The following is a 21,816-nucleotide window of genomic DNA, read 5'->3' as shown; positions in this document are numbered from 1 at the left end:
CCCCCTTTCTTCGGCTCTTCCAGCCTTCCTGGCCTGCCCCTTTCCGGTTTTCTCCTCGGGATTGGTGGCCGGGGCCCTGCTTCCCCTCCCCCTTTCTTTCCCCATGCTGCCTTTCCTCTCTGGTGCTTAAAGGAGCCCTCGCCCGTGCTGAAATAAAAAAAACGCTGCCGGCGGCCGTTCCTTTGCAGCCCCGGAGAGGGAAAGGTAGGTGCCGGCGCAGTAAAGGTGTTTGCTTTCTGCAGCTGCTCAAAAGTGCTGCCTTCCCGGCTCCTTCCGCCGTTGCTGGCTTCCCACTTCACCCCGGCGCCTTCCGCCGTTGCTGCCTTTGTGCCCAGGAGGAAGCGAGAATTCCTATTCTTCCTATAAACGGGTTTTATTTGTATGCACCTTCTGGCTATATCTATTTTCCAATGTGCTTTAGGTGTTACCCTCAAAGCACATTGTCCCTGCTTATTCATAGCGCTTCGGCAGTTATCTCTATTTATTGCCCCTGCCATTCCTCTGCCCTCTGCAGGTACTGTATTTTTTTTTTTAATTGTACTCCAGAAAACCTATTCTTGTTCCCATGTTACCGGCATAAATCCTCTCTCACGCCAACCATGTCCCTGCTTCCAGGTGTGTCCCTGTGTGACCTGCACAGTCTGGTCTCCAGGGCTGGTAAGTAGGGCAATTGCCTGTCTGCCAGTTCCACAAAGGGAGCCCCGGGTAAAGCTGAGCGATGTCACTGAGGCAGAGCTTCAGAGCATCTGTCACTGGCAGGGCCCATGCCTTCGTTTTTGCCCTGGGTCCCAGTGTGTCTACTCCTGGCCCTGCTGGTCTCCCCTGCAGAAAATCTGGAGAGTTCTTGTCTGCTTTTATTCTTGCAGGTTTCCCCAAAGAGGAACAGGCACCATGCCAGCCTTCAGCAGGAGGGACTTCTACCAGCAGCTCTTCCAGGGCTGCATTGCCCCCACGGCCCTGCAAGGCCTCGATCAAGTGTGGTTTCTCCTTCTCCTCTGTCTGGGCTGCAGGCTCCTGTGGCAAACAGGTGAGCCTCTGTCATTCACCCTTTTTATTTCTAGAAGTTATTGTTTTTGTGATTTAATTATTTAGCAGTTATTATTCCTCCCCGCTCCCCTGTAGGTTTGCCCTCCTATGTTAAACACCTCAGCACAATGGCCGGTGGCTTCTACAGCCTTTATCACTTCTTCCAGTTGCAGATGGTGTGGGTGGTGCTGCTAAGTCTCCTCTGCTACTTAGTGCTCTTCCTCTGCCGAGACTCCTCCCACCGTGGGGTCTTCCTCTCCATCACCACCCTCATCTACCTTCTAATGGGGTAAGATCTGGGGCAAGAGGAGGATGGGGTGTCTGGAGATGGTAACAGGAGTTATCCAGGGGTGGGTTTGGGGATTTCTGTGAATACCGATTCCTGGGGGAACATGAATGGGGTAGAGACATTCTTAGTGTGGAATACAATAATTTTTACACCCCTCTTTCTCTCTTTGTTTCATGCTCTCTCTCGCTTTTCCATCTCATATGCTGTCTCTGTCTCTTTTTTGTTTTCTTTATCTGTTATCTTTCTCTGTCCTGCAGAGAGATGCATATGGTGGAAACAGTCACTTGGCACAAAATGCGAGGTAAGTGTCTGAGACAGAATAATCATAGACTGCTGCTTTTCCCGGCTCTCCAGGAGCAAAGCAAGTCTCCATCTAAATCTCCACAGTGTCCCTTTCTTTCCCTGTGGCTGACAGGATGGGGGCCCTCTCCGAGAACGGAGGGATGATTCTTATCCTAAGCTGAAAGGGGGCTGCCTGTTCCCCAGGGAGAGAGGGCCACCTGTCTCTTACCTTTTTATTGTAGGCTCTTTCTCCCTCCTCAGTGCTCACTGTCTGTTCTCACTCCTCTCTCCACCATCTCTCTAGGGGCACAGATGATTGTGGCCATGAAAGCCGTGTCCCTGGGTTTTGACCTGGACCGGGGGGGCGATGTCCTCTGTTCCCTCCCCTGTTGAGTTCATGGGCTACATCTACTTTGTGGGGACAGTGATCTTCGGGCCATGGATCAGCTTTCATGGCTACCTCCAGGCCGTGGAGGGTCAGAAACTGGTGAGACTCGCACAGAAAGCCCTAAGTTAACAAGTAAAACCGTTCTAGTTCTGTAATTAATGCTTTAGTTTTGGTGTAGGAGCTTTCTGCTAACCACAGGCTTTCTCCTCTCGCGCAGAGCTTCCCCTGGTTTCGTAAAGTCTCCTTCAGCCTGGTTTGCTGCCTCCTCTGCCTCGTCATCTCTACCTGCATTGCCCCCTATCTCTTCCCCTACTTCATCCCTATCTACGGAGACCGCCTGCTGAGGAAGTGAGTATGAAACACTCGGAGCCCCCCCCCCCCCCCGGGGGAAAAATCCTTAAAAGTGCAGGAGCCAGAGGGATCAAGGCAGCTTGAGAGCTTCAGTCTGCTTCCTTCAAGCCCACTCCCGCACACCCTAGGGAGGGAAAGGAAGAGCACTGGGATAAATTGCTTTAATCGACTGTAACTAACAGTAATTAGAGACAGGGGGAGACAAAGCGACTCGCTCAGGATCCGCAGCGATGTCCGTAATTAACAGTTGCCGTGCGTTTCTGAAAGGGGGGGAGACAAAAGAGTAAGATTTTTCTCTTGCAAAGCCTAGTTTAGAACCTCCATGCAGTGATCTCGTTGTTTTTAACATCTGTGCCAAATCTCAGTAAGGCTATTGCTACTATTGAACTATGAAAGGAAGGAAGAAAATTCATACCGGTCCCATGCTTCCCAGGATAAAAATGTGTCCACCCTTTAGCTTCAGAGCTAAGGCTTATGATGGTGGTAGAGGTAGTGAAGGCAATACCCTGGTACAGAGACTAGACCAGGGTGAACCCTGTTCATGGACCCACTTTAGCAGCAGACAGACCACAGAAGCTAATTAAAAAAAAAAAAAAAAAAAAGGGTTGTAATCCTGGATATTCAGCAGGACAGTAACTCCAATTTAAAGTTATCCAGCCACCTTTAGCTGTATAACTTTAACCTAATCGTCTGTCTTTTGAATATCACCGGTTAGGTTTAAAGTTAACTGGCTTTACGTGCCTGGATAACTTTAGCCTTATCCAGCTATGTTCAAAAGAGTGTAGCCAGTTACGTGATGAAGCAGAGAAAACAAAGTCCAACATGAGCCTGGTGGCTCGACGCATACCCCCTACCCATTCGGTAATCTTTGGGCTCTGCCAAACGGAGCCTCCTCACCCCCTTATCTGGGTAACTTCGAGTCTGCCCATCCCCCAAACCCCTCTGATTGCTTTTTAAAGCACAAAGAGCTGCGGGGTCTGGGTCAGGGTCCCCTCGCCTCCCCGTCTGCTCCCTGATTCATCAGAAATGTCAGCGAATCAGCCCTCATGTGGCTCCCTCCCCTCCAGCCCTGCTGGTACCTTATCAGAAGTCTGTCCCACCAGGATGGTGGTCGCCGGCTGTGCTGGAAACGGGATGGGGGAGGGAGGGAGCCATATGAAGGGTGACTCATTGAAACTTCTGATGACAAGGGAGTGGGAGGGGGAAGGCTGGCCTCGGACCCCCTAGTTCATTGTGTTTTAAGAAGCTATGAGAATGGGTTTGGGGGATGGCAGGCTTGAAGTTAGCCCGACAAGTTACCTGGTTAACTTGTCCTTGCCCTCGGATGCCACTGAAACACTCATAACTTATTCAGCTAATTTTTAGTTGGTTAATGACTTATCTGGCTAAAAGTTAGCTGGAAAAATACCAGGAATATTTGACTCACCATTTATCTGGATAACTTGTGAGTCATCTGGCTAAATGGCTTTGAATATTGGTGTCTAAAAGAAAGAGATACAATTACGTGGACCCCTGAAGATAGAAAGGAGATAATGTACTGCTATTTTTATGCTGCAAACCATATATTTAAATTAAAAAAAAAAAACCACTCCCAAGAATTGGAAGAAAGAGGAAAAGCTGCAAGAAGCAAGAGATGCAAGTTTAAGATCTTCAATTGGGAAAAAGAAAAGCAAAGTAGTAAGCAACTGATAACATTTTTAAAACAATTAAGAGCTGATGCGGAAAGAGAAATAAGGAGCAGCAGTTAGAACCCTAAACGCCTTGCTGGGCAGACTCGATGGACCGTTGGGGCTTTATCTGCTGTCATTTACTATTGATCTTATAAATAGGAGTTTAGGAGAGAGGGTCCAAACCAGCCAAAGCAATTGGAAGAGATAAGGGATGAGGTACCAGTGAAAGATGAGAGTGTAACACAAGAGGACAAGAGCAATTTAAAACAGGGCAGGAAGCAGAGTGAAGAAGAAAGGCAGGAGAGAGAGACCAGGAGATGGAGGGGCTCTTGGTTTATGTTAAGATGATGGGTTATGTTTTCTGGGTCCAGGAGTAAAAGATGCTACCCAAGTTAAACCTGACATCCAAGTAAAAGGCATGATCAGTAAGATCAACAAGGTCATAATCTCCATAAAGGAATCATCTGTTGGTATCCCCAGAAATAAATCCGATATAATATTGTGCAGAGAGAGTCCTACCAACAAAGGAAAAAGATAACAAGTCTTCCTTGGGGGTGGGGGGGAAATAAAATCAATGCATACAGAGGTGTCACTGGAGACGAGTACATCAAAGGGATTAAGGACGCCAAAAATAATTAGAAAAATGCAAAACCTCAAGCTGCAGCATGCTGTACTATCAGAGGAAGATCTGAGATTCATATAACAAACTGAAAAAAACACAGCAGACGCACAAAAGCTGCGGAGATATGAAAGAAACAGAAAAAAAAGACATTTAAAGCATTTAGACAGAACCCAAAGCAATTCTACAGGATAAATTGCCTTGAAATGTACCCGAGTGATCAAGTTCACCATGAAAATGTGTCAGACTACACTCCATCTGAATTATGTGGATCCAGTGAGAAATGTTTCAGAGAGATTTCCTCTCGCCATTCCTGTTTTGTCTGTCACTGAATCTACTGAGTTGTTGTTAACTCCTTGGGCTATGGAATTAGCCTTGATCCACAGATAACGTTGTACCTACTATTTGTAGATGACTCGACACTTTTACAGCTCCTGTGATCAACATTTAGTGGAACAACTCTGAAAGGTAGAGTTTCTCAGATGGCACGGGGATGACACTTAGCCTGGACAAACCTGCTAAGGCCCAGAAAAATTAAGCAAAATTGAAAACATCTCTTGAAGATTCAGGCCTGGACGTGTCGATAGGCATACCAGGCATGTGCCTAGGAAGGAAAAATGTAGGGGCAGCAAGTTGGCTAAAGATTAGTAACCTTCTAGTTCTTCTGAATCTCACTCAGCAGAAAATGTCCCTCTGCTTCCTGATCCAGCCACTCCTTTTCCAGGCAGCAGACAGGAGGGGATGGAGTAAGGCTGGAGCAGACATAGCATAGCAAAGAACAGCTCCTCTGCTCCCTAATCCAGCTCCTCTCCTCCTGCCCTTCAGGGACAGGAGGACAGGTGGTGAGCCTGGAGTAGATGGCACAAAGGGGAATAATTTTAGGGAGGTTAGGAGGGGATGGGTAGGGACTGGCTGGGGGCAATGTGTCTGTGTCGAGAGAGAGAGGGGAATTTGGGAAGAGGAGCAGTGTTCCCTGTACATACCCAGATCAGTCCAGACTTCTGGGGTTTTGCCTCCCTTCCAGCAGATGAAGACAGAGAAAGTTTTACTGACACTGGCATATAACCTAGTGTGCCACCTGCAGTTCCTCAGCATTTATCTCCAGCAGATGGTGGATATTGCAAAACCTTCTGTCTGGACTTGGTTTACAAAAAAAAAAGTAGAAGAGTTGGTGATTCCTCCTAGGAGGTTGGCAGGCCCTGGTGGGGATATCCCTCCTGGTCTTGAGGTGGACGAGCAGGGGGGGTTGGGGACCCTTAGTTTGCTCGGTCCTTAGTCACTGGGGGCGTGATAGCTAGTGGTTCCACCTCCCTCTTCCCCAGGAGGATCAAAGGAGCCTGCTACCAGTCTTCAGCACAGGGAAGTACGCCTTTTGTCATTTTGTATCTTTTCTGGCAGATACAAAAGATTAAAGTTAAAAAAAACAAAACATTTCAGGAGAGAGAGGCTCTCCCTTTCGGCGGCAGTGTGCAGCTTGCACTGAACAGGACTCTGTATTAACAGACTCTGTCCCTTGTGCTCTTTTTTCCTCTGGCGTCCATCCCCTGTGGGCGGCCGCTTTAAGAGCATGCCGCACAGCACTAAGTGTGCAGGCTGTGGTGATTCGTGTGTGAGACTTGCACGAAACAGGCGCTGCCTGCTGGAGGGAGAAAGCAGTTCGGGCTCGTTCATGGGGAGGGGGGCGGTGGTGGTGTTTGAGCGGCAGTGCAAGTCAGGAGGACTTTGCAGGCGTCACGGGAAGCCTCAGACGCGTTCCCCGTCAGTGTGGGAATGGCGGCCATCTTGGCCACATTTGCGGGACGGCAGGCTGCTGCTTTTGAAGCCGCGGAGGGGGAGGGGGATTTCCCTCCTTCGTTGTCCCCAGCTGATTTGAACCCCATGCAGACCCGGTGGGGGTCAGGTAGGGGTGGCAGATGACCTCCTGGGCGAGGATTCGGATAGTTCTGCCTCTTTTTTTCGACAGATTTTGTACTGTTAATGCACATGGCTTATCTGCACTGCAAAGCCGTTAGACAGCAGGGGCCCAAGCATGAAACTTCTTCTGGGTCTCGGCCCAGGAAGAAATCCAGAACCACAGGGAGGCCGGGGGCTACCCGGGTTCGGCTAACCCTTGGGGAGCCCTCGCAGCATGCCACGGTGGACGATCTTTCAGAGGATTCTGGGGTCAGTGTTTTGGCTGGTCCTCGTCCTCCTCCGGGGGGGGGGGGGGTGTCAGGATTCCGAAGAGGAGCAGTGGGAAGACCCGCCTATGGACAGCGATGATCCGAAAGTGGTGCGCCTGTTCCACAGAGAAGAGTTGGGGCCCCTGATCCTCCATGTTTTGGGGGAACTAGGAATAAAGCTTCCGGAAGAAGAGTCTGATCAGGAAGATGTGGACCTGGTCAAGGCTGGCTTATGGGGCCCAGCAAAGGCTTTTCCTGTTCACAAGTCTGTCAAGAAGTTGCTGGTCAGGGAGTGGGGTACTCTAGAGACTGGCCTGAAGGTGGGCCGGGCGATGGATCAGTTATATCCTTTACCCGAGGACACTCTGGAGCTTTTCCGAGTTCCGAAGGTGGATGCCTTCATGTTAGCGGTAACGAAGGAAATGACTATTCTGGTAGTTGGTGCGACAGCCTTGAAGGATCTACAGGACAGGAAGCTTGAGGTCCATCTGAAACAAGATCTTTGAGGTGTCAGCACTCGGCATTCAGCCAGTGGTGTGCAGCAGTTTCATGCTTCAAGCGGGGCTGCATTGGGTTCAGCGGTTGCAGTCCGACAAGTCCGTGTCCTTTCCGGAAGCGAAGCAGGCAGAGCAGCTGGAAGCTGTAGTAGCCTATGGAACGGATGCGCTGTATGACCTTATTAGGACATCCTCTGGGACCATAATGTCAGCAGTCTCGGCAAGGAGACTACTGTGGTTAAAGACCTGGTCGGCAGTTGTGGCGTCCAAGTCTCAATTAGGAGCGCTACCTTTCAAGGGGAAGCTGCTTTTTGGAGAAGATTTGGAGGAGCTGATAAAAAAGCATCTCTGATGTAATAATGTGCCCAAGTTGTCTCAAGATAGGCCTAGGGGGTGAGGAATTCCTCTCCTGGGCGTGCTCATTTCTGAGGGAACAGACGTTTTTGTCAAGGAAGGTCGTCGGCAGGTGTTCACAGACAGACCTCGGGGAGGCAGCAGTCCTGGAACCAGCCTTTTCGTGGCCAAAAGCCGGACAGAGATGGCTCTGGAGCCAAATCAGCACAATGATGCGAGGCCGGTTCATTCCTCCATCCCACTTATAGGGGGTTGGTTCACTCTTTACAAGGAGTGGACCAGGATCACTACAGACCAGTGGGTCTTAAGCATAATAAGACAAGGTTATGCTTTAGAATTTGCTCGTCCGCTTTAAGATCTGTTCATGATCTCCCCTTGCACTTCTGCGGATAAGAGTCGGGTGCTACAGCAGACTCTGGACTGACTATGAATGCTGGGAGCCATTGTCTGGTTCCCGCGAAGGACTACGGGAAGGGACGTTACTCCAGTTACTTCGTGGATTTGAAGAAAGTGAACATGGCTTTCAAGGTCCTTTGTTTTTCGCATGGAGACTCTCTTCTCAGTCATTTCAGTGGTATGCGAGGGGGAGCTCTTGGTGTCCCTGGATCTGACTAAGCCCTGCTTGCATATAAGCATGCGGCCCGACCATCAGAGCTTTCTGCGGTTCAAGATCCTCTGCAGGCATTTTCAGCTTTGTGCCCTGCCATTCGAGCTGGTGACGGCCCCAAGGATTTTCATCAAGTTGGTGGCGGTGGCAGCAGCCCTCGGGAAGGAGGGAGTGCTAGGGCACCCATATCTAGACGACTGGCTCATTCGGGCAAAGTCAGAGGCCCACTGCAGACAAGTGGTCGATTTAGTGCTGCAGCCCTTGTGGTCACTCAATTGGATTGTGTATTGGTCCAAGATCAGCCCATCCCATCTCAAGTGTTGGAATTTCTGGGAGCACACTTCGATGCCAAGCTGGGGAAAGTTTCCTTACCGAGGAGCGCATTGTCAAGTAGCAGTCGCAGATTGTTGGAGAGCCAAATGCCCAGGGTCTGGGATTACCTACAGGTTCTCGGCTTCATGGCATCCACGTTGGAACTCGTGCCTTGGGCATTTGCTCTTATGAGGCCTCTGCAGGCAGCGTTATGTTCCTGCTGGAGTCCGTTGTCTGAGCAGTTTTTAGCTTCCGCTACCACTTATAGAGTTAGCCTGATCCAGTCTCTTGGGGTGGCTTGGTCGGGACCACTTGTATCGAGGTATGGACTTGGAAGTTCCAGAGTGGACAGTGGTTAGCACCAACACCAACCTCTCCGGTTGGGGAGCTGTCTTATCAGTCATTTACAGACGAGAGTGGTGCGGTTGGTGATGAATGCTTTTCTTCCTCTCTTGGGCGGCTGCCCAGTCAGGGTCTTGTCCGACAATGCAACAGTGGTGGCGTATATCAACTGGCAGTGTGATGCCCAGAGTCGTGCGGTAGCTTGGGAGCTAATCCACTAGGCAGAGCAGCATCTGGCGCTGATAACAGCTTCTCACATAGCAGGGAACGACTGTGTAGGCGGGTTGCCTAAGTCATCATCAGCTGGCTACTGGAGAGTGGGAGCTGTCGGAGGAAACAATGGCTCTCATCTATTACAGGTGGGGTAAGCCTCGCAGGCTTTTAATGGCAGCTTAGCAGAACACGAAGGCAGCCAGCCTACTGCGTCAGTCGCAGAAGAGAACACTGAACAACGATACTCGATGCCTTAGTCCTTGGCAGCTGAATGTATGTGGAAACACATACATTCAGCTATATGTGTTTCCACCATGGCTGCTGCTGGGCAAGATTTTGCGGCGTGTGGAGAGTCAGCTGGGTGGTATAAGAAACATAAGAAATTGCCATATTGGGTCCATCTGTTACGACAGTCGGTCTACAATGGCTTCGCCCCGCCTACCTTACTCTTCTTGCGGCTCCTCCCGCTCACCTCGGACTACTGGCTGACGCGGCGTCTGTCTGCCGATCTCTCCGGCGTCCCCAGACCAGCTTTGGTGCTGCTTCCCACCATGCTCCTCCAAGGAACCATAGGGCGCATGCGCACGCTGTCCTCATCTTTATTTCCTCCTTGGCACAAACCTCAGGGGCGGCGTCCTGAGATGACGTCACGTTGCCCGGATATTTAAGCCTACCACTTTTGCTAGCTAATCGAGTTAGCAACTTCTTGGAATACTACGGCTGGGATTCGCTCTCTGTACCAAAGCTGCTCTGCCACTCCAGCGCTATCTGGAACTCTTACACCCTTCGGAGTTGCTAAAGGGGTACCCGCTCCTCGGGGGCCTCTTCTGCTTCTTTCAGGTGCTATCAGGAAACCGGTACTCGCTCCTCGAGGGTCCATGTTCCCTGAGTCGCTGCCTGCATCTTCAAACCTTTCTACCTGGAAGATTTCACTAACAGTTTCCATCTGTGAGTACAACTACCATCTATTCCACAGTACTGCTTCACTGGAACCAGGTACCCGCTCCTCGAGGGCCTGCTCTCCCTGTCTCGGAGCTTCTCCTATTCTACCTGGGACTCTGAATGCTTCTTATTGTGTACTCATAACTCTGTCTCTTTCCACTATAGCACAGCCAAGCAGAGGATTCGCTGTTCCAGCGTCCTGTGGGATACTCGCCCAGCCAGGCTCAACATCTACTACTCACTACTACCACCTCTAGTGGTTTTCAAAACTGTTTTAAATAAAGATTCAATCTGTGTTTGTGTGTCCAGAGCTAGCCTGACACCATGGTCCCTCACGGGACTGCCCCCCTTGGGTGTGGTCAGCTGCCACAGTGTCCAAGGATCCACCCAAAATCAATAACCATAACACCATTAAGCTTAGCATCCTGTTTCCAACAGTGGCCAATCCTGGCACATATCCAAAAACTTAAGTATATCCCATGCTACTGATGCTAGTAATAGCAGTGGCAAGCAGATTGTGATAAATTGCAGGAAGACCTTGTGAGACTGGAAAATTGGGCATCCAAATGGCAGATGAAATTTAATGTGGATAAGTGCAAGGTGATGCATATAGGGAAAATAACCCATGCTATAATTACACGATGTTGGGTTCCATATTAGGTGCTACAACCCAAGAAAGAGATCTAGGTGTCATAGTGGATAACACATTGAAATCGTCGGTTCAGTGTGCTGCGGCAGTCAAAAAAGCAAACAGAATGTTGGGAATTATTAGAAAAGGAATGGTGAATAAAACAGAAACTGTCATAATGCCTCTGTATCGCTCCATGGTGAGACCGCACCTTGAATACTGTGTACAATTCTGGTCGCCGCATCTCAAAAAAGATATAATTGCGATGGAGAAGGTACAGAGAAGGGCTACCAAAATGATAAGGGGAATGGAACAACTTCCCTATGAGGAAAGACTAAAGAGGTTAGGACTTTTCAGCTTGGAGAAGAGACGACTGAGGGGGGATATGATAGAGGTGTTTAAAATCATGAGAGGTCTAGAACGGGTAGATGTGAATCGGTTATTTACTCTTTCGGATAGTAGAAAGACTAGGGGACACTCCATGAAGTTAGCATGGGGCACATTTAAAACTAATCGGAGAAAGTTCTTTTTTACTCAACGCACAATTAAACTCTGGAATTTGTTGCCAGAGAATGTGGTTCGTGCAGTTAGTATAGCTGTGTTTAAAAAAGGATTGGATAAGTTCTTGGAGGAGAAGTCCATTACCTGCTATCAAGTTCACTTAGAGAATAGCCACTGCCATTAGCAATGGTTACATGGAATAGACTTAGTTTTTGGGTACTTGCCAGGTTCTTATGGCCTGGATTGGTCACTGTTGGAAACAGGATGCTGGGCTTGATGGACCCTTGGTCTGACCCAGTATGGCATTTTCTTATTCCCTAATTCATCTTGATTAATTGTTAATGGACTTCTTATCCAATCCTTTTTTAAACCCATCTACACTAACTGCACTAACCACATTCCCTGGCAACAAATTCCAGAGTTTAATTGTGCATTGAGTGAAAGAATTTTCTCCAATTAGTTTTAAATGTGCTACATGCTAACTTCATGGAGTGCCCCCTAGTCCTTCTATTATCCGAAAGAGTAAACATTTACCTGTTCTAGACCTCTCATGATCTTAAAGACCTCTATCATATCCCCCCTCAGCTATCGCTTCTCCAAGCTGAACAGCCCTAACCTCTTTAGTCTTTCTTCATAGGGGAATGGCCTCAGAGACCTTGGTTTGCAGATCTTTTTAATCTATCTGTAGTCGGCCTGTAGAGACTCGCTCATCTATCAAATCTTCTGCATCAAGGTCCCATATTTTCAGATCAGGCTTTCAGATCATGTGGCTCGCTTCTGTCTCTTGGCTTGGTTTTTGAGAGGAAACGCTTTAGAGAAAAAGGTTATTCTGAGGATGTTATTTCTACTTTTCTGTAGGCTAGAAAACTTTCCACCTGCTTGTCCCATGTGAGAGTCTGGAGAGTTTTTGAAGGTTGCATGGAGCAGGGGGTGGTCCCTATGCGAGCTTATGTAGCACATACCCTTACCATCTTGCAAAGAGATTTGGTGAAGGGTTTGTCCTTTTAGCTCCCTCAGAGTTCGAGTAGTGGCGTTAGGTTGTCTTTGAGCCAAGGTACACGGAACGGCTCTAGCTGCCCATCCGGATGTGGTGCGTTTCCTTTGGGAGGGGGGGGGGGTGCAAAACATTTGCGTCCTCCGCTCCATATGCTGTGTCCCTTCTGGAGCCTTAACTTAGTCCTCAAAGGTATGTTTGTGGCGCCTTTTGAGTCTCTTAGAAGGACTACTATAAAAGATCTCACATTTGAAGGTGGTTTTCTTGGTGGCTATTCGTTCCGCTAGGCGTTCTCGTGTAGAGATCCTTTCTTGCGAATTTCGGATATGGGGGGTCTCCTTGACGAAGTGCATAAGGTGTCAAAAGCCACAATTGTGTGGTGGTTGAAGGAAGCCAGGGTCAGATCGCCCTGTCCGGAGGGATTAAGGGCTCATTCTACCCGTTCTCAGGAGGCCTCTGACAGAGTGTCAGCAATTTTCGGCACAAGAGATTTGCAGGGTGGCTTAAGAACATAAGAACATAAGAAATTGCCATGCTGGGTCAGACCAAGGGTCCATCAAGCCCAGCATCCTGTTTCCAACAGAGGCCAAACCAGGCCACAAGAACCTGGCAATTACCCAAACACCTAGAAGATCCCATGCTACTGATGCAATTAATAGCAGTGACTATTCCCTAAGTAAACTTGATTAATAGCAGTTAATGGACTTCTCTTCCAAGAACTTATCCAAACCTTTTTTGAACCCAGCTACACTAACTGCACTAACCACATCCTCTGGCAACAAATTCCAGAGATTTATTGTGCATTGAGTGAAAAAGAATTTTCTCCGATTAGTCTTAAATGTGCTACTTGCTAACTTCATGGAATGCCCCCTAGTCCTTCTATTATTCGAAAGTGTAAATAACCGAGTCACATCTACTCGTTCAAGACCTCTCATGATCTTAAAGACCTCTATGATATCCCCCCTCAGCCGTCTCTTCTCCAAGCTGAACAGCCCTAACCTCTTCAGCCTTTCCTCATAGGGGAGCTGTTCCATCCCCTTTATCATTTTGGTTGCCCTTCTCTGTACCTTCTCCATTGCAACTATATCTTTTTTGAGATACGGCGACCAGAATTGTACACAGTATTCAAGGTGTGGTCTCACCATGGAGCGATATAGAGGCATTATGACATTTTCCGTTTTATTAACCATTCCCTTCCTAATAATTCCTAACATTTTATTTGCTTTTTTGACTGCTGCAGCACACTGAGCACACTGAGCTGACGATTTCAATGTATTATCTACTATGACGCCTAGATCTCTTTCTTGGGTGGTAGCTCCTAATATGGAACCTAACATCGTGTAACTACAGCTAGGGTTATTTTTCCCTATATGCAACACCTTGCACTTGTCCACATTAAATTTCATCTGCCATTTGGATGCCCAATCTTCCAGTCTTGCAAGGTCCTCCTGTAATGTATCACAGTCTGCTTGTGATTTAACTACTCTGAATAATTTTGTATCATCTGCAAATTTGATAACGTCACTCATCGTATTCCTTTCCAGATCATTGATATATATATTGAAAAGCACCGGTCCAAGTACAGATCTTGGAAGTCTTTGCACACTTTCACCAGGCATTATTGTTTGGAAATCCAGACCCCAGAGGCCATGGGCTTTGGTGAGAATGTACTTTGAGCAGGGCTCGTGCGGTCCCACCCTTCCTTTTAGGGAAGCTTTGGTACATCCCAGGAGTCTGGACTGATCTGGGTACGTAAAGGGAAGGGAAAATTGGTTCTTACCTGCTAATTTTCGTTCCTCTAGTACCACAGATCAGTCTAGAGTCCCGCCCAGTGGGGGATATTTGGGGAGTCCGCTCAATCTGTTATGGTAATTAATCTGAAGCATGGCACAGGTTTTGTTTGGGCCTTCATGTTGTTTTTGTTTTGGTTTTTTTTTTTTTTTAAAGGGGACGGATTTATCTGTTCTACGTTTCCACTTCCCACTGATCGTTCAGGAGTTACTTGTGGGTGGTTAGTGTTCGTATTTTTTCTACTATCTCGGCTTTGGTACAGGTTAATACTGAGGGGACTGCAGGTTGCACACTTAGGTTATACGCCAGTGTCAGTAAAACTTTCTCTGTCTCCATCTGCTGGAAGGGAGGCGAAACCCAGGAGTCTGGACTGAGCCGTGGTCCTACAGGAATTTAAAATTAGCACACAAGAACCAATTTTCCTTTTTGTATACGAGAGAAAAAAGTAATTGATGGCAAGGTGTGTGTACGTGTGCATGCCAGGTTAGATGATTGGGTGGGAGGCTAGAGAGGGGATGCCTCCTTTCTCCCCTCCCCCATTGCAATTTAGATCCTTTCTCCTTTTGATCTTGGATTCTATCTTACGGATTCCGGAACCTCCCTTCCTACCTCTCTCTTCTCAGATCCTAGAACAGCCTCCCCCCAGCTCCTGATCACAGATCCTTCTTCTCACTCATTGTCCCAGATGCCAGATCCTCTTCCTCTTATCTTCCCCATCCCTGAGACCTTCTCCCTGTAGTGATACTTGAGATGCCTTTTCCTCACCCAATGGAAAGAAGATAAATTATAGATATGCAAGTATGTTTGGAAAACTATTTTAAATATAAAATAAAAGATGGAAATATGTTACTGTGTTTCAGAATTTTTTTAATTCCTGCTGCAGAATCTATGGGGCTATACCTTAGACCTTTTACTCCCTGTTCTACCTTTATGGGGTGGAGGTGAGGGCAACAGCACTAATAGCGCTTAAATACAGCAAAAACCTAAATCCATCTCTGTGAAGATTATAACATAAAACAAATCAACCAGGAATACATATATAAATATTTAAGAGTAGAAAAAGATACAATAATCCAGCACAAGTTACTGAGAGAAAAGATCAGCAAAGAATACTACAGGAGACTGAAATTGATATAAAATGGCTTTAAAAGCATTTAATAAGATACAAGCTATTTAATCAACTTTTTGGAATTGTAAACTGGTCCCATTTAGATCTTGAACAGTTGGACGTAAGAAGAAGAAAACTCCAGGCCCACCAAGTAATCTATAAGAATTGGTGTATGCGAACATCATACATTCTAAGACCTGAAGGTGGTGTAGGTCTTATAGAAATAGATTACCCATATGGAACTGTTATTATAGGCCTCCAAGCACACTAATAGCATCTTAAGAGCCAAAAAGTGCTGAAGTATGAAATTGAAATGGAAAAAAATCTGTCTTCATCCTAGAACTTGGACAATTGTTCCAGCAAGCAGAAAGAATGAGTGAGAATATGCAGAAAGAGGCAAAAGAATTTCCAAAACAAGAAAACCTCTTTAAATAGTTGGACCAGCAAACAAGGAAATACAGTTGGCTAAAGCGCAGATACAGTGGGGAAATAGAGTTCCTTCTGCAGCCAGGAGTAGATTAAAACCTGCGAGGTGAAATTAAACCTAAAGATGAGAAATTGATAATTGCAGCACAGAACAGTGGACTACAGACGAGATATCCTGTATGAGGTTCTGCTGCCAGCCTGTGGGTGGCTCATCTTTCCAAGATCTTGATATAGCGGGAACTTCTATCCTCCCACCAACAGGTGTCAGTATGTTTTCCTTGGATGTGGTGGTCACTCTTCTGCTTTATGGTGCCTACTTCCTCTCAGGGGCTTAAGGGCATTTTCTGTGCTGTATGTATATTTACTGAGACTTTGCCTGCTGTCTTTGCCAGGGTTTGGTTCTGTACCTTGCATGTGCCTGTGTGCTACCAGTTTTTCTGCGTTGATCCTGCCATTCCCCAAATCTCAACTTGTTGAGGATTCTCCTTCCAGCTCGTGTTTTAAAATAGATCTTACTTGTGAGTGTGGTGTTCTGCGTTTATTTTGGTGGCTACATTCATTGTGTCTGGTACCCCCATCCTCTGGTATCGGCCTTGTGTGGCCAAAGGCCTGGTGGCTATCCGCACCTGAGGGACAGGCTGTCATTACAGGCATAAGATTAACACACTGCTTGCTCTGGGATCAAGGCTATAGCATTCTGCGGCTTTCCTTACCCTCTGGACTTTGGCCCACTCACCCTCTTGGGATCCCTCTATCGATGAGAATCATCACAAGATGGCTCACAGACTGCATAGAAAAAACCCCCCCTAAAACAGACTACAGCAGATTATGTAAAAAAAAGAACTGTTAACACATCTTGTTGCTGGGTGTGACTTGCTGATGCCAGAAGCTCTGTATCTAAAAAGACATAATAAGGTGGCACGGCCCATCCACTGGAAACTGATAAATGCTATAACATCACTGTACCAGAAAAGCACTGGGCTGACAACCCTGAAAGAATTGTAGAGAATGAAGACCTTGTGATCACCTGGGACATTCCCATTCCAAGATGCAAGAAAACCAGACATTGTGGTAAAGGACAGAAACCTAAGAACAGCACTGCTGATAGAAGTATCCGTACCAAGCAACTACTGTGTACAACACATGGAGCGCGAGAACATCCTCCAAAAACAAAAAACCCCAAATGATAATCTGAGACTAAGAAAATGTGTCAGAAAGAGAAATAATCCCAATTGTGTTAGGTGCTACAGCACTTCAGAGTGCCCCTTGATATGTTGCCTGTACTGTATATAATATTATACCCTATGAGTTTCAGAAGGAAGCTCTCTGTAGTACAATGCAAGAATTAAGGGCACTAACAGTAAATTTGAGAGACTGAGATCATACTCACTATACTCTGCCTTATTAATAACAGAGCCAGCGATTAGAAGTGAGGCATGGGGCTGTCTTTCTACATTTTTTCTTCCTTTCTGTTTATTTGTAATTTATTCCCTCTGTCTTATTTCTGAGGCTCCCTTTGTGGCTGGCTTTCCTTTCACAGTTTGGTGGGTATTTTTTTTTTTTGTTTCTCTTTCATGCTTTCGGTTCATGGATTCTGACACCGTCAGCAAGAAACACAAAGCCAGGTACTGCCTCAGCTCTGTGTGCCTGTGTAGGGGGGGCGGGGGGAGTCAGGGTGTGCATATGGAGGTGGGCAGGTCAGGATGGGCAGTATATAGGGGGTGCATATGGGGATGGGCAGGTCAAGGTGCAGGTGAGTAGATCGAGAAGGGGGTGGCGTGTGTGTGCGCATATGGAGGTGGGCAGGTCAGGATGGGCAGTGTATGGGGGTGCATATGGGGATGGGCAGGTCAAGGTGCAGGTGAGTAGATCGGAGAAGGGGGTGGCGTGTGTGTTTGTGTGTGTGTGTGTGCGCATATGGGGATGGGCAGGTCAAGGTGGAGGCGTCACCATATGGGGATGGATAGTGTGTGTGCCTCTGCCTATGAGGGTTAGGCAGGTCAGGATGCACGAATGTCACTGCGTGTTTCTTTCTCTCTTTGTCGGTTCTCGGCTAATCTTTTTTTTTTTTTTTTTACCACTTCTGTTGTCCTCCTTCTTCCTCTTCCTTCAGGGGTCCCGCTGTGAGGTGAGTCTGTGTCTTTTCTGTATGTGGGATGCCATTTGAATCAGAAGATGTCTCCTCCAGAGGACTTTGGAGACTTTAAGGGTGGGCTGGCAGGGATAGAGGAAGGTACTTAGTAGTGAATGCAACAAAACTTTATAGAACAGTCCTTTATCCCGGCATTAATGCAGAGAGTTTCTGCCCAATGTGGAGATGGATGATGGGGTCACTAGGCTGACTTAGTACTGGTTTCTGCCTCCCCCTCTCCACTGCATGTCGGGAGTATGTGGTAGCACCGAGAGGAGAGGATCACCTTGCTGGTGGCTAAAAAGAATCAGTAAGTACTGCTTGGGGAAAATTTTAAAACTTAAAAGTATTGAGGAGAAGTAAAACTATTGGGGTATATTTATTTAGCATGTTTGTATGTCTGTATTGAATAGCTAGTCAGAGGGTAGGCAAAAACCAGGAAAGTTGTATGTTTTGTATTAAATAGGTAGTCGGGCAGGCATAAAACAAAATTTTGTGTGTTTTGTATTACCCACCCCTAGTTCATCCTTTAATTTATAGGCAGGTGACACTTTCGCACTAAAAATAAATAAATATATATATTAATCAGCCTTTTAACTTAAATTCAGAAATTCCCCACACCTTATCAAGAGTTTTCCTAGCGTGTAGCCAGATGGATTCAGGACCAATGGGTATTGTGCTCTTCTGCTAGCAGATGGGAGACGGGGTCAGATTTCGAGCTGACGTCATCCTGGGTACATATACCCCTGCACTGACCTCAGTTCCTCAGCATCTCTCAGTCTCCTAGCAGATGCGGACACTATATCACCAACTAGAATAGTGTTATACAGCAAGAAGAAAGAAAATTACCTTTAAGAAGATCGAGCCCTGCTCTCCTGCGGTGAAACCTAAGGGTCCCTCCCCCAGCTGAGAATTCCTGAGGTGATTTCCAATATCCCTCGGAGGCGAGCCTTGGTCCGGTAGCCGGTTCCCGGCGTGGACTTAGCCCCCAGGGTGGCTGAAAGGCAGCGGGTGCAGAATCGAGCGTGGCGGTGAAGGTATTCCCCTCTCTCCCCGCAGCTGGAGACCGCCCGGCACGCGGCCGGTAAGTGCTGAGACCAGGAAAGGTAGAAATCTTTAAATTCAGGTCTCCGGTCTCCAGAGCTCGGATTGCCGTACCAAAAGTTTTCTTTTGGCAAGGTTAAAAGGGGCACCGATCAGGTTGAGCAGCCCTGCTTGTGCAAGGGTCCACACACATGGAGACCCTCCGGGGGCGCCATCTTGCGAGTGGGGTCGTCGGCGCCATATTCCCTCCTCAACCGGCGGTACGTGCGGGGAGGTCGGGTGGTCGATGCGCCTAACTTGCGCGCGCCCAGCTGTGTGCACAGCGGCGTGCACAACTGAGCGCACCTCATGCAGCCGAGCGCAACCAGCATGCACAACTAAGTGCACCCGTGCACATAACTACACGCACAGACACGTTTTTGAGGATAGCCACGCGCACAAACTCATGGAAAACAATGGCACCTCCGCCCAAGAAGGCTAAGGGACACTCCCTTTTCTCAGCCTGCCACATAAGAGCTGCGCAGCCTGAACTGGAGTCCTGCCTATGCCAGCACTGCGAAGAAGCCCAGGGGGAACCAAAACCTGGACCGCTACTCTCGGGAGAGGGGTCCAGAACTACTGACAATTTCTCCTTGGACCCAGAGGTGCCCCTACTCCACCTTTCCCTGGGATCAACATGGACCCGGGGACCTTCTCCTGGGTGGAATTTTTCAAAAGGCTGCAAACCTTCGTTCAGGCGCAACCAGCCCCAGCTGTGCACCAGGCTCAACCCCTACCGGGAGCTCTAGATCCTCCCGGTCCGGCTCAAATGCCTCGAGACCTCCAGGGATGGAACCATACCGAACCGAACCATGCTTCGCTTTTTCCACAAGGGCGAATTACTTGCCCTTGTTTCCCAGACCCTAAAGACGCTGGGTATTCCGGGGACAGACCCTATGGCGGAACCAAAGAAGAACTCCATTTTGGTGTCCCTTCGTAAGGCCTCATACTACTTTCCAGTGATGGAAGCCATCCAGGAACTGATTGACCTGGAATGGAATGCTCCGGTGGCCAGCTTCAAAGGGGGGCGGGCATTGGAAGCTCTATACCCTCTGGAACCTCCAGTCAAGGAACGCCTATGTTTCCAGAAAGTGGCCGCTATGGTCTGTGCCGTCTCAAAGCGAACAACGATTCCCGTTGAGGGAGGAGCGGCACTGAAGGACATGCAGGATAAATGATTGGAATCTATCCTTAAGCAGGCCTTTGACGCAACAGCAATGATGCTGTAGATTGCTTCCTGCTGCGCACTGGTGGCATGTTATTGTTTGCTCCTCTCGAGAGAGAGACTGATACCTCCGGGACTCATACCGGAGAGTCGATGGAACCTGCAGCTTCCTTCCTCACTGACGCAAGCTCAGATCTAGTGCGCATCTCAGCCAGGGGCGTTGCCTCAGTAATGGCAGCCAGAAGACAACTATGGCTATGAAATTGGTCTGCAGACGTGACATCTAATGCAAATCTCACGAGAATACCTTTTATTCGGAAGCGAATTGGGGAAGTTAGCCAACAAATGGGGTGAATCTCCAGTGCCTAGATTACATGAAGATAGGAATAAAAGATCTCGGCGTCCCTCCCCAGAAGAGCCAAGGGCAGAGGATTGCAGCGCTTTAGACCCTACAGGAATGCGCAGTTCCAGGCACCTTGCCCCTCCAGAAGGTCCCAGTCCTTTCGGAGCAGACAGACAGAGGGGAGCAGGACCAGGGGCAGGTTCCAGCCATGCCCCACGATGAGAAGAGGCTGACCCATCCACAGGAAGAAAACATAGGGGGTCATCTAGTCCTCTTCTACCAAAGATGGGTCGAGATAACGTCGGACAAATGGGTCCTAAACATCATTCGAGAAGGGTACTCTCTGGAAGTCTGCAGCATCCCTCGAGACAAATTTATGAGATCCCCCTGCCACTCCCACTCCAAGAGACTGGCAGTAGAAACCACACGAACAAGACTACTCAGTCTGAAGGTAATAACTCCGGTGCCCGCCCAGCAAAATACTGAGCGCTATTCCATCTATTTTATCGTTCCCAAGAAGGAAGGGTCATTCTGGCCCATCCTGGTTCTCAAGAACATCAACCGTTTTCTGTGGGTACTACACTTCCGCATGGAAACTCTATGCTCCATTATAATGACAGCACAACCGGGAGAGTTCCTAACCTCCCTGGACCTCTCCGAAGCCTATCTTCACATCCCAGTCCATCAGGATCACCAGCACTTCCTGCGATTTGCGATACTGGGTCACCATGGGATCTTCTTAGTGTTTGGATAATTGCCAGGTTCTTGTGGCCTGGTTTGGCCTCTGTTGGAAACAGGATGCTGGGCTTGATGGACCCTTGGTCTGACCCAGCATGGCAATTTCTTATGTTCTTAGTTCTGGGCGCTTCACTTTGGCCTAGCAACCGCCCCCAGGACCTTCACCAAAATTGTGGTCGTGGCAGCAGCACTGAGGAAGGAAGGAATCCTGGTACATCCTTACCTGGATGACTGGCTGATCAGGGCGCAATCTCCGGAGGAGAGCCGGCAGATGACAAGCAGAGTCAAGAGCCTACTGCAGGAGTTCGGGTGGGTTGTGAACACGAGCAAGAGCAGTCTACAGCCCTCTCAGTCACTAGAGAACCTGGGGGCCTAGTTCGACACCAAACAGAACAGAGTCTTCCTCCCCCCTCCGAGGAGAAGGAAACTGATAGCACAATTGCAACGATTGATGACCAATGTATGCCCCAAGGTATGGGGCTACCTTCAAGTCCTCGGCCTCATGGCATCTACCCTGGAGGTCGTTCCGTGGGCAAAGGCCCATATGCGACCACTCCAGTGCTCCCTACTGTCATGATGGAACCCACTGTCCCAGGACTACTCAATTCACCTCCAACTACCAGCAGAGGTTCGAACCCAGCTCCAATGGTGGCTACAGGAAGACCACCTAAGCAGAGGAATAAGCCTATCCTCACCGAACTGGATATTGCTCACCATGGATGTGAGCCTGCGAGGGTGGGGGGCCCAGGGACAATGGAACAAGAAAGAGACAGAATGGAACATAAACCACCTGGAAGCACGAGCATCCAGACTAGCATGCCTGCGATTCAGCCACAGACTCCGTGGTGAGTCAA

The 21,816-nt window shown here is 48.3% G+C and overlaps 1 protein-coding gene across 1 annotated transcript in view; it reads left to right on the top strand.

The window, feature by feature from the left end:
* The first annotated feature begins 352 nt into the window (after positions 1-352).
* PORCN (porcupine O-acyltransferase) overlaps positions 353-21,816 on the top strand; it is a 59,315-nt gene continuing 37,851 nt past the window's right edge. The window contains 8 exon segments of the mRNA XM_029610823.1: positions 353-514; positions 867-1,027; positions 1,123-1,315; positions 1,573-1,616; positions 1,902-1,957; positions 1,959-2,084; positions 2,203-2,333; positions 17,616-17,630. Of these exon segments, the coding sequence (XP_029466683.1) occupies positions 411-514; positions 867-1,027; positions 1,123-1,315; positions 1,573-1,616; positions 1,902-1,957; positions 1,959-2,084; positions 2,203-2,333; positions 17,616-17,630 (830 nt within the window). The 5' untranslated portion in view covers positions 353-410.

Source organism: Rhinatrema bivittatum, chromosome 1 (genome assembly GCF_901001135.1).
Source record: "Rhinatrema bivittatum chromosome 1, aRhiBiv1.1, whole genome shotgun sequence".
NCBI classification, from domain to species: Eukaryota; Metazoa; Chordata; class Amphibia; order Gymnophiona; family Rhinatrematidae; genus Rhinatrema; species Rhinatrema bivittatum.
Note: the sequence above shows the minus strand (reverse complement) of the source record. Positions and strands in the feature narration are given on the sequence as shown.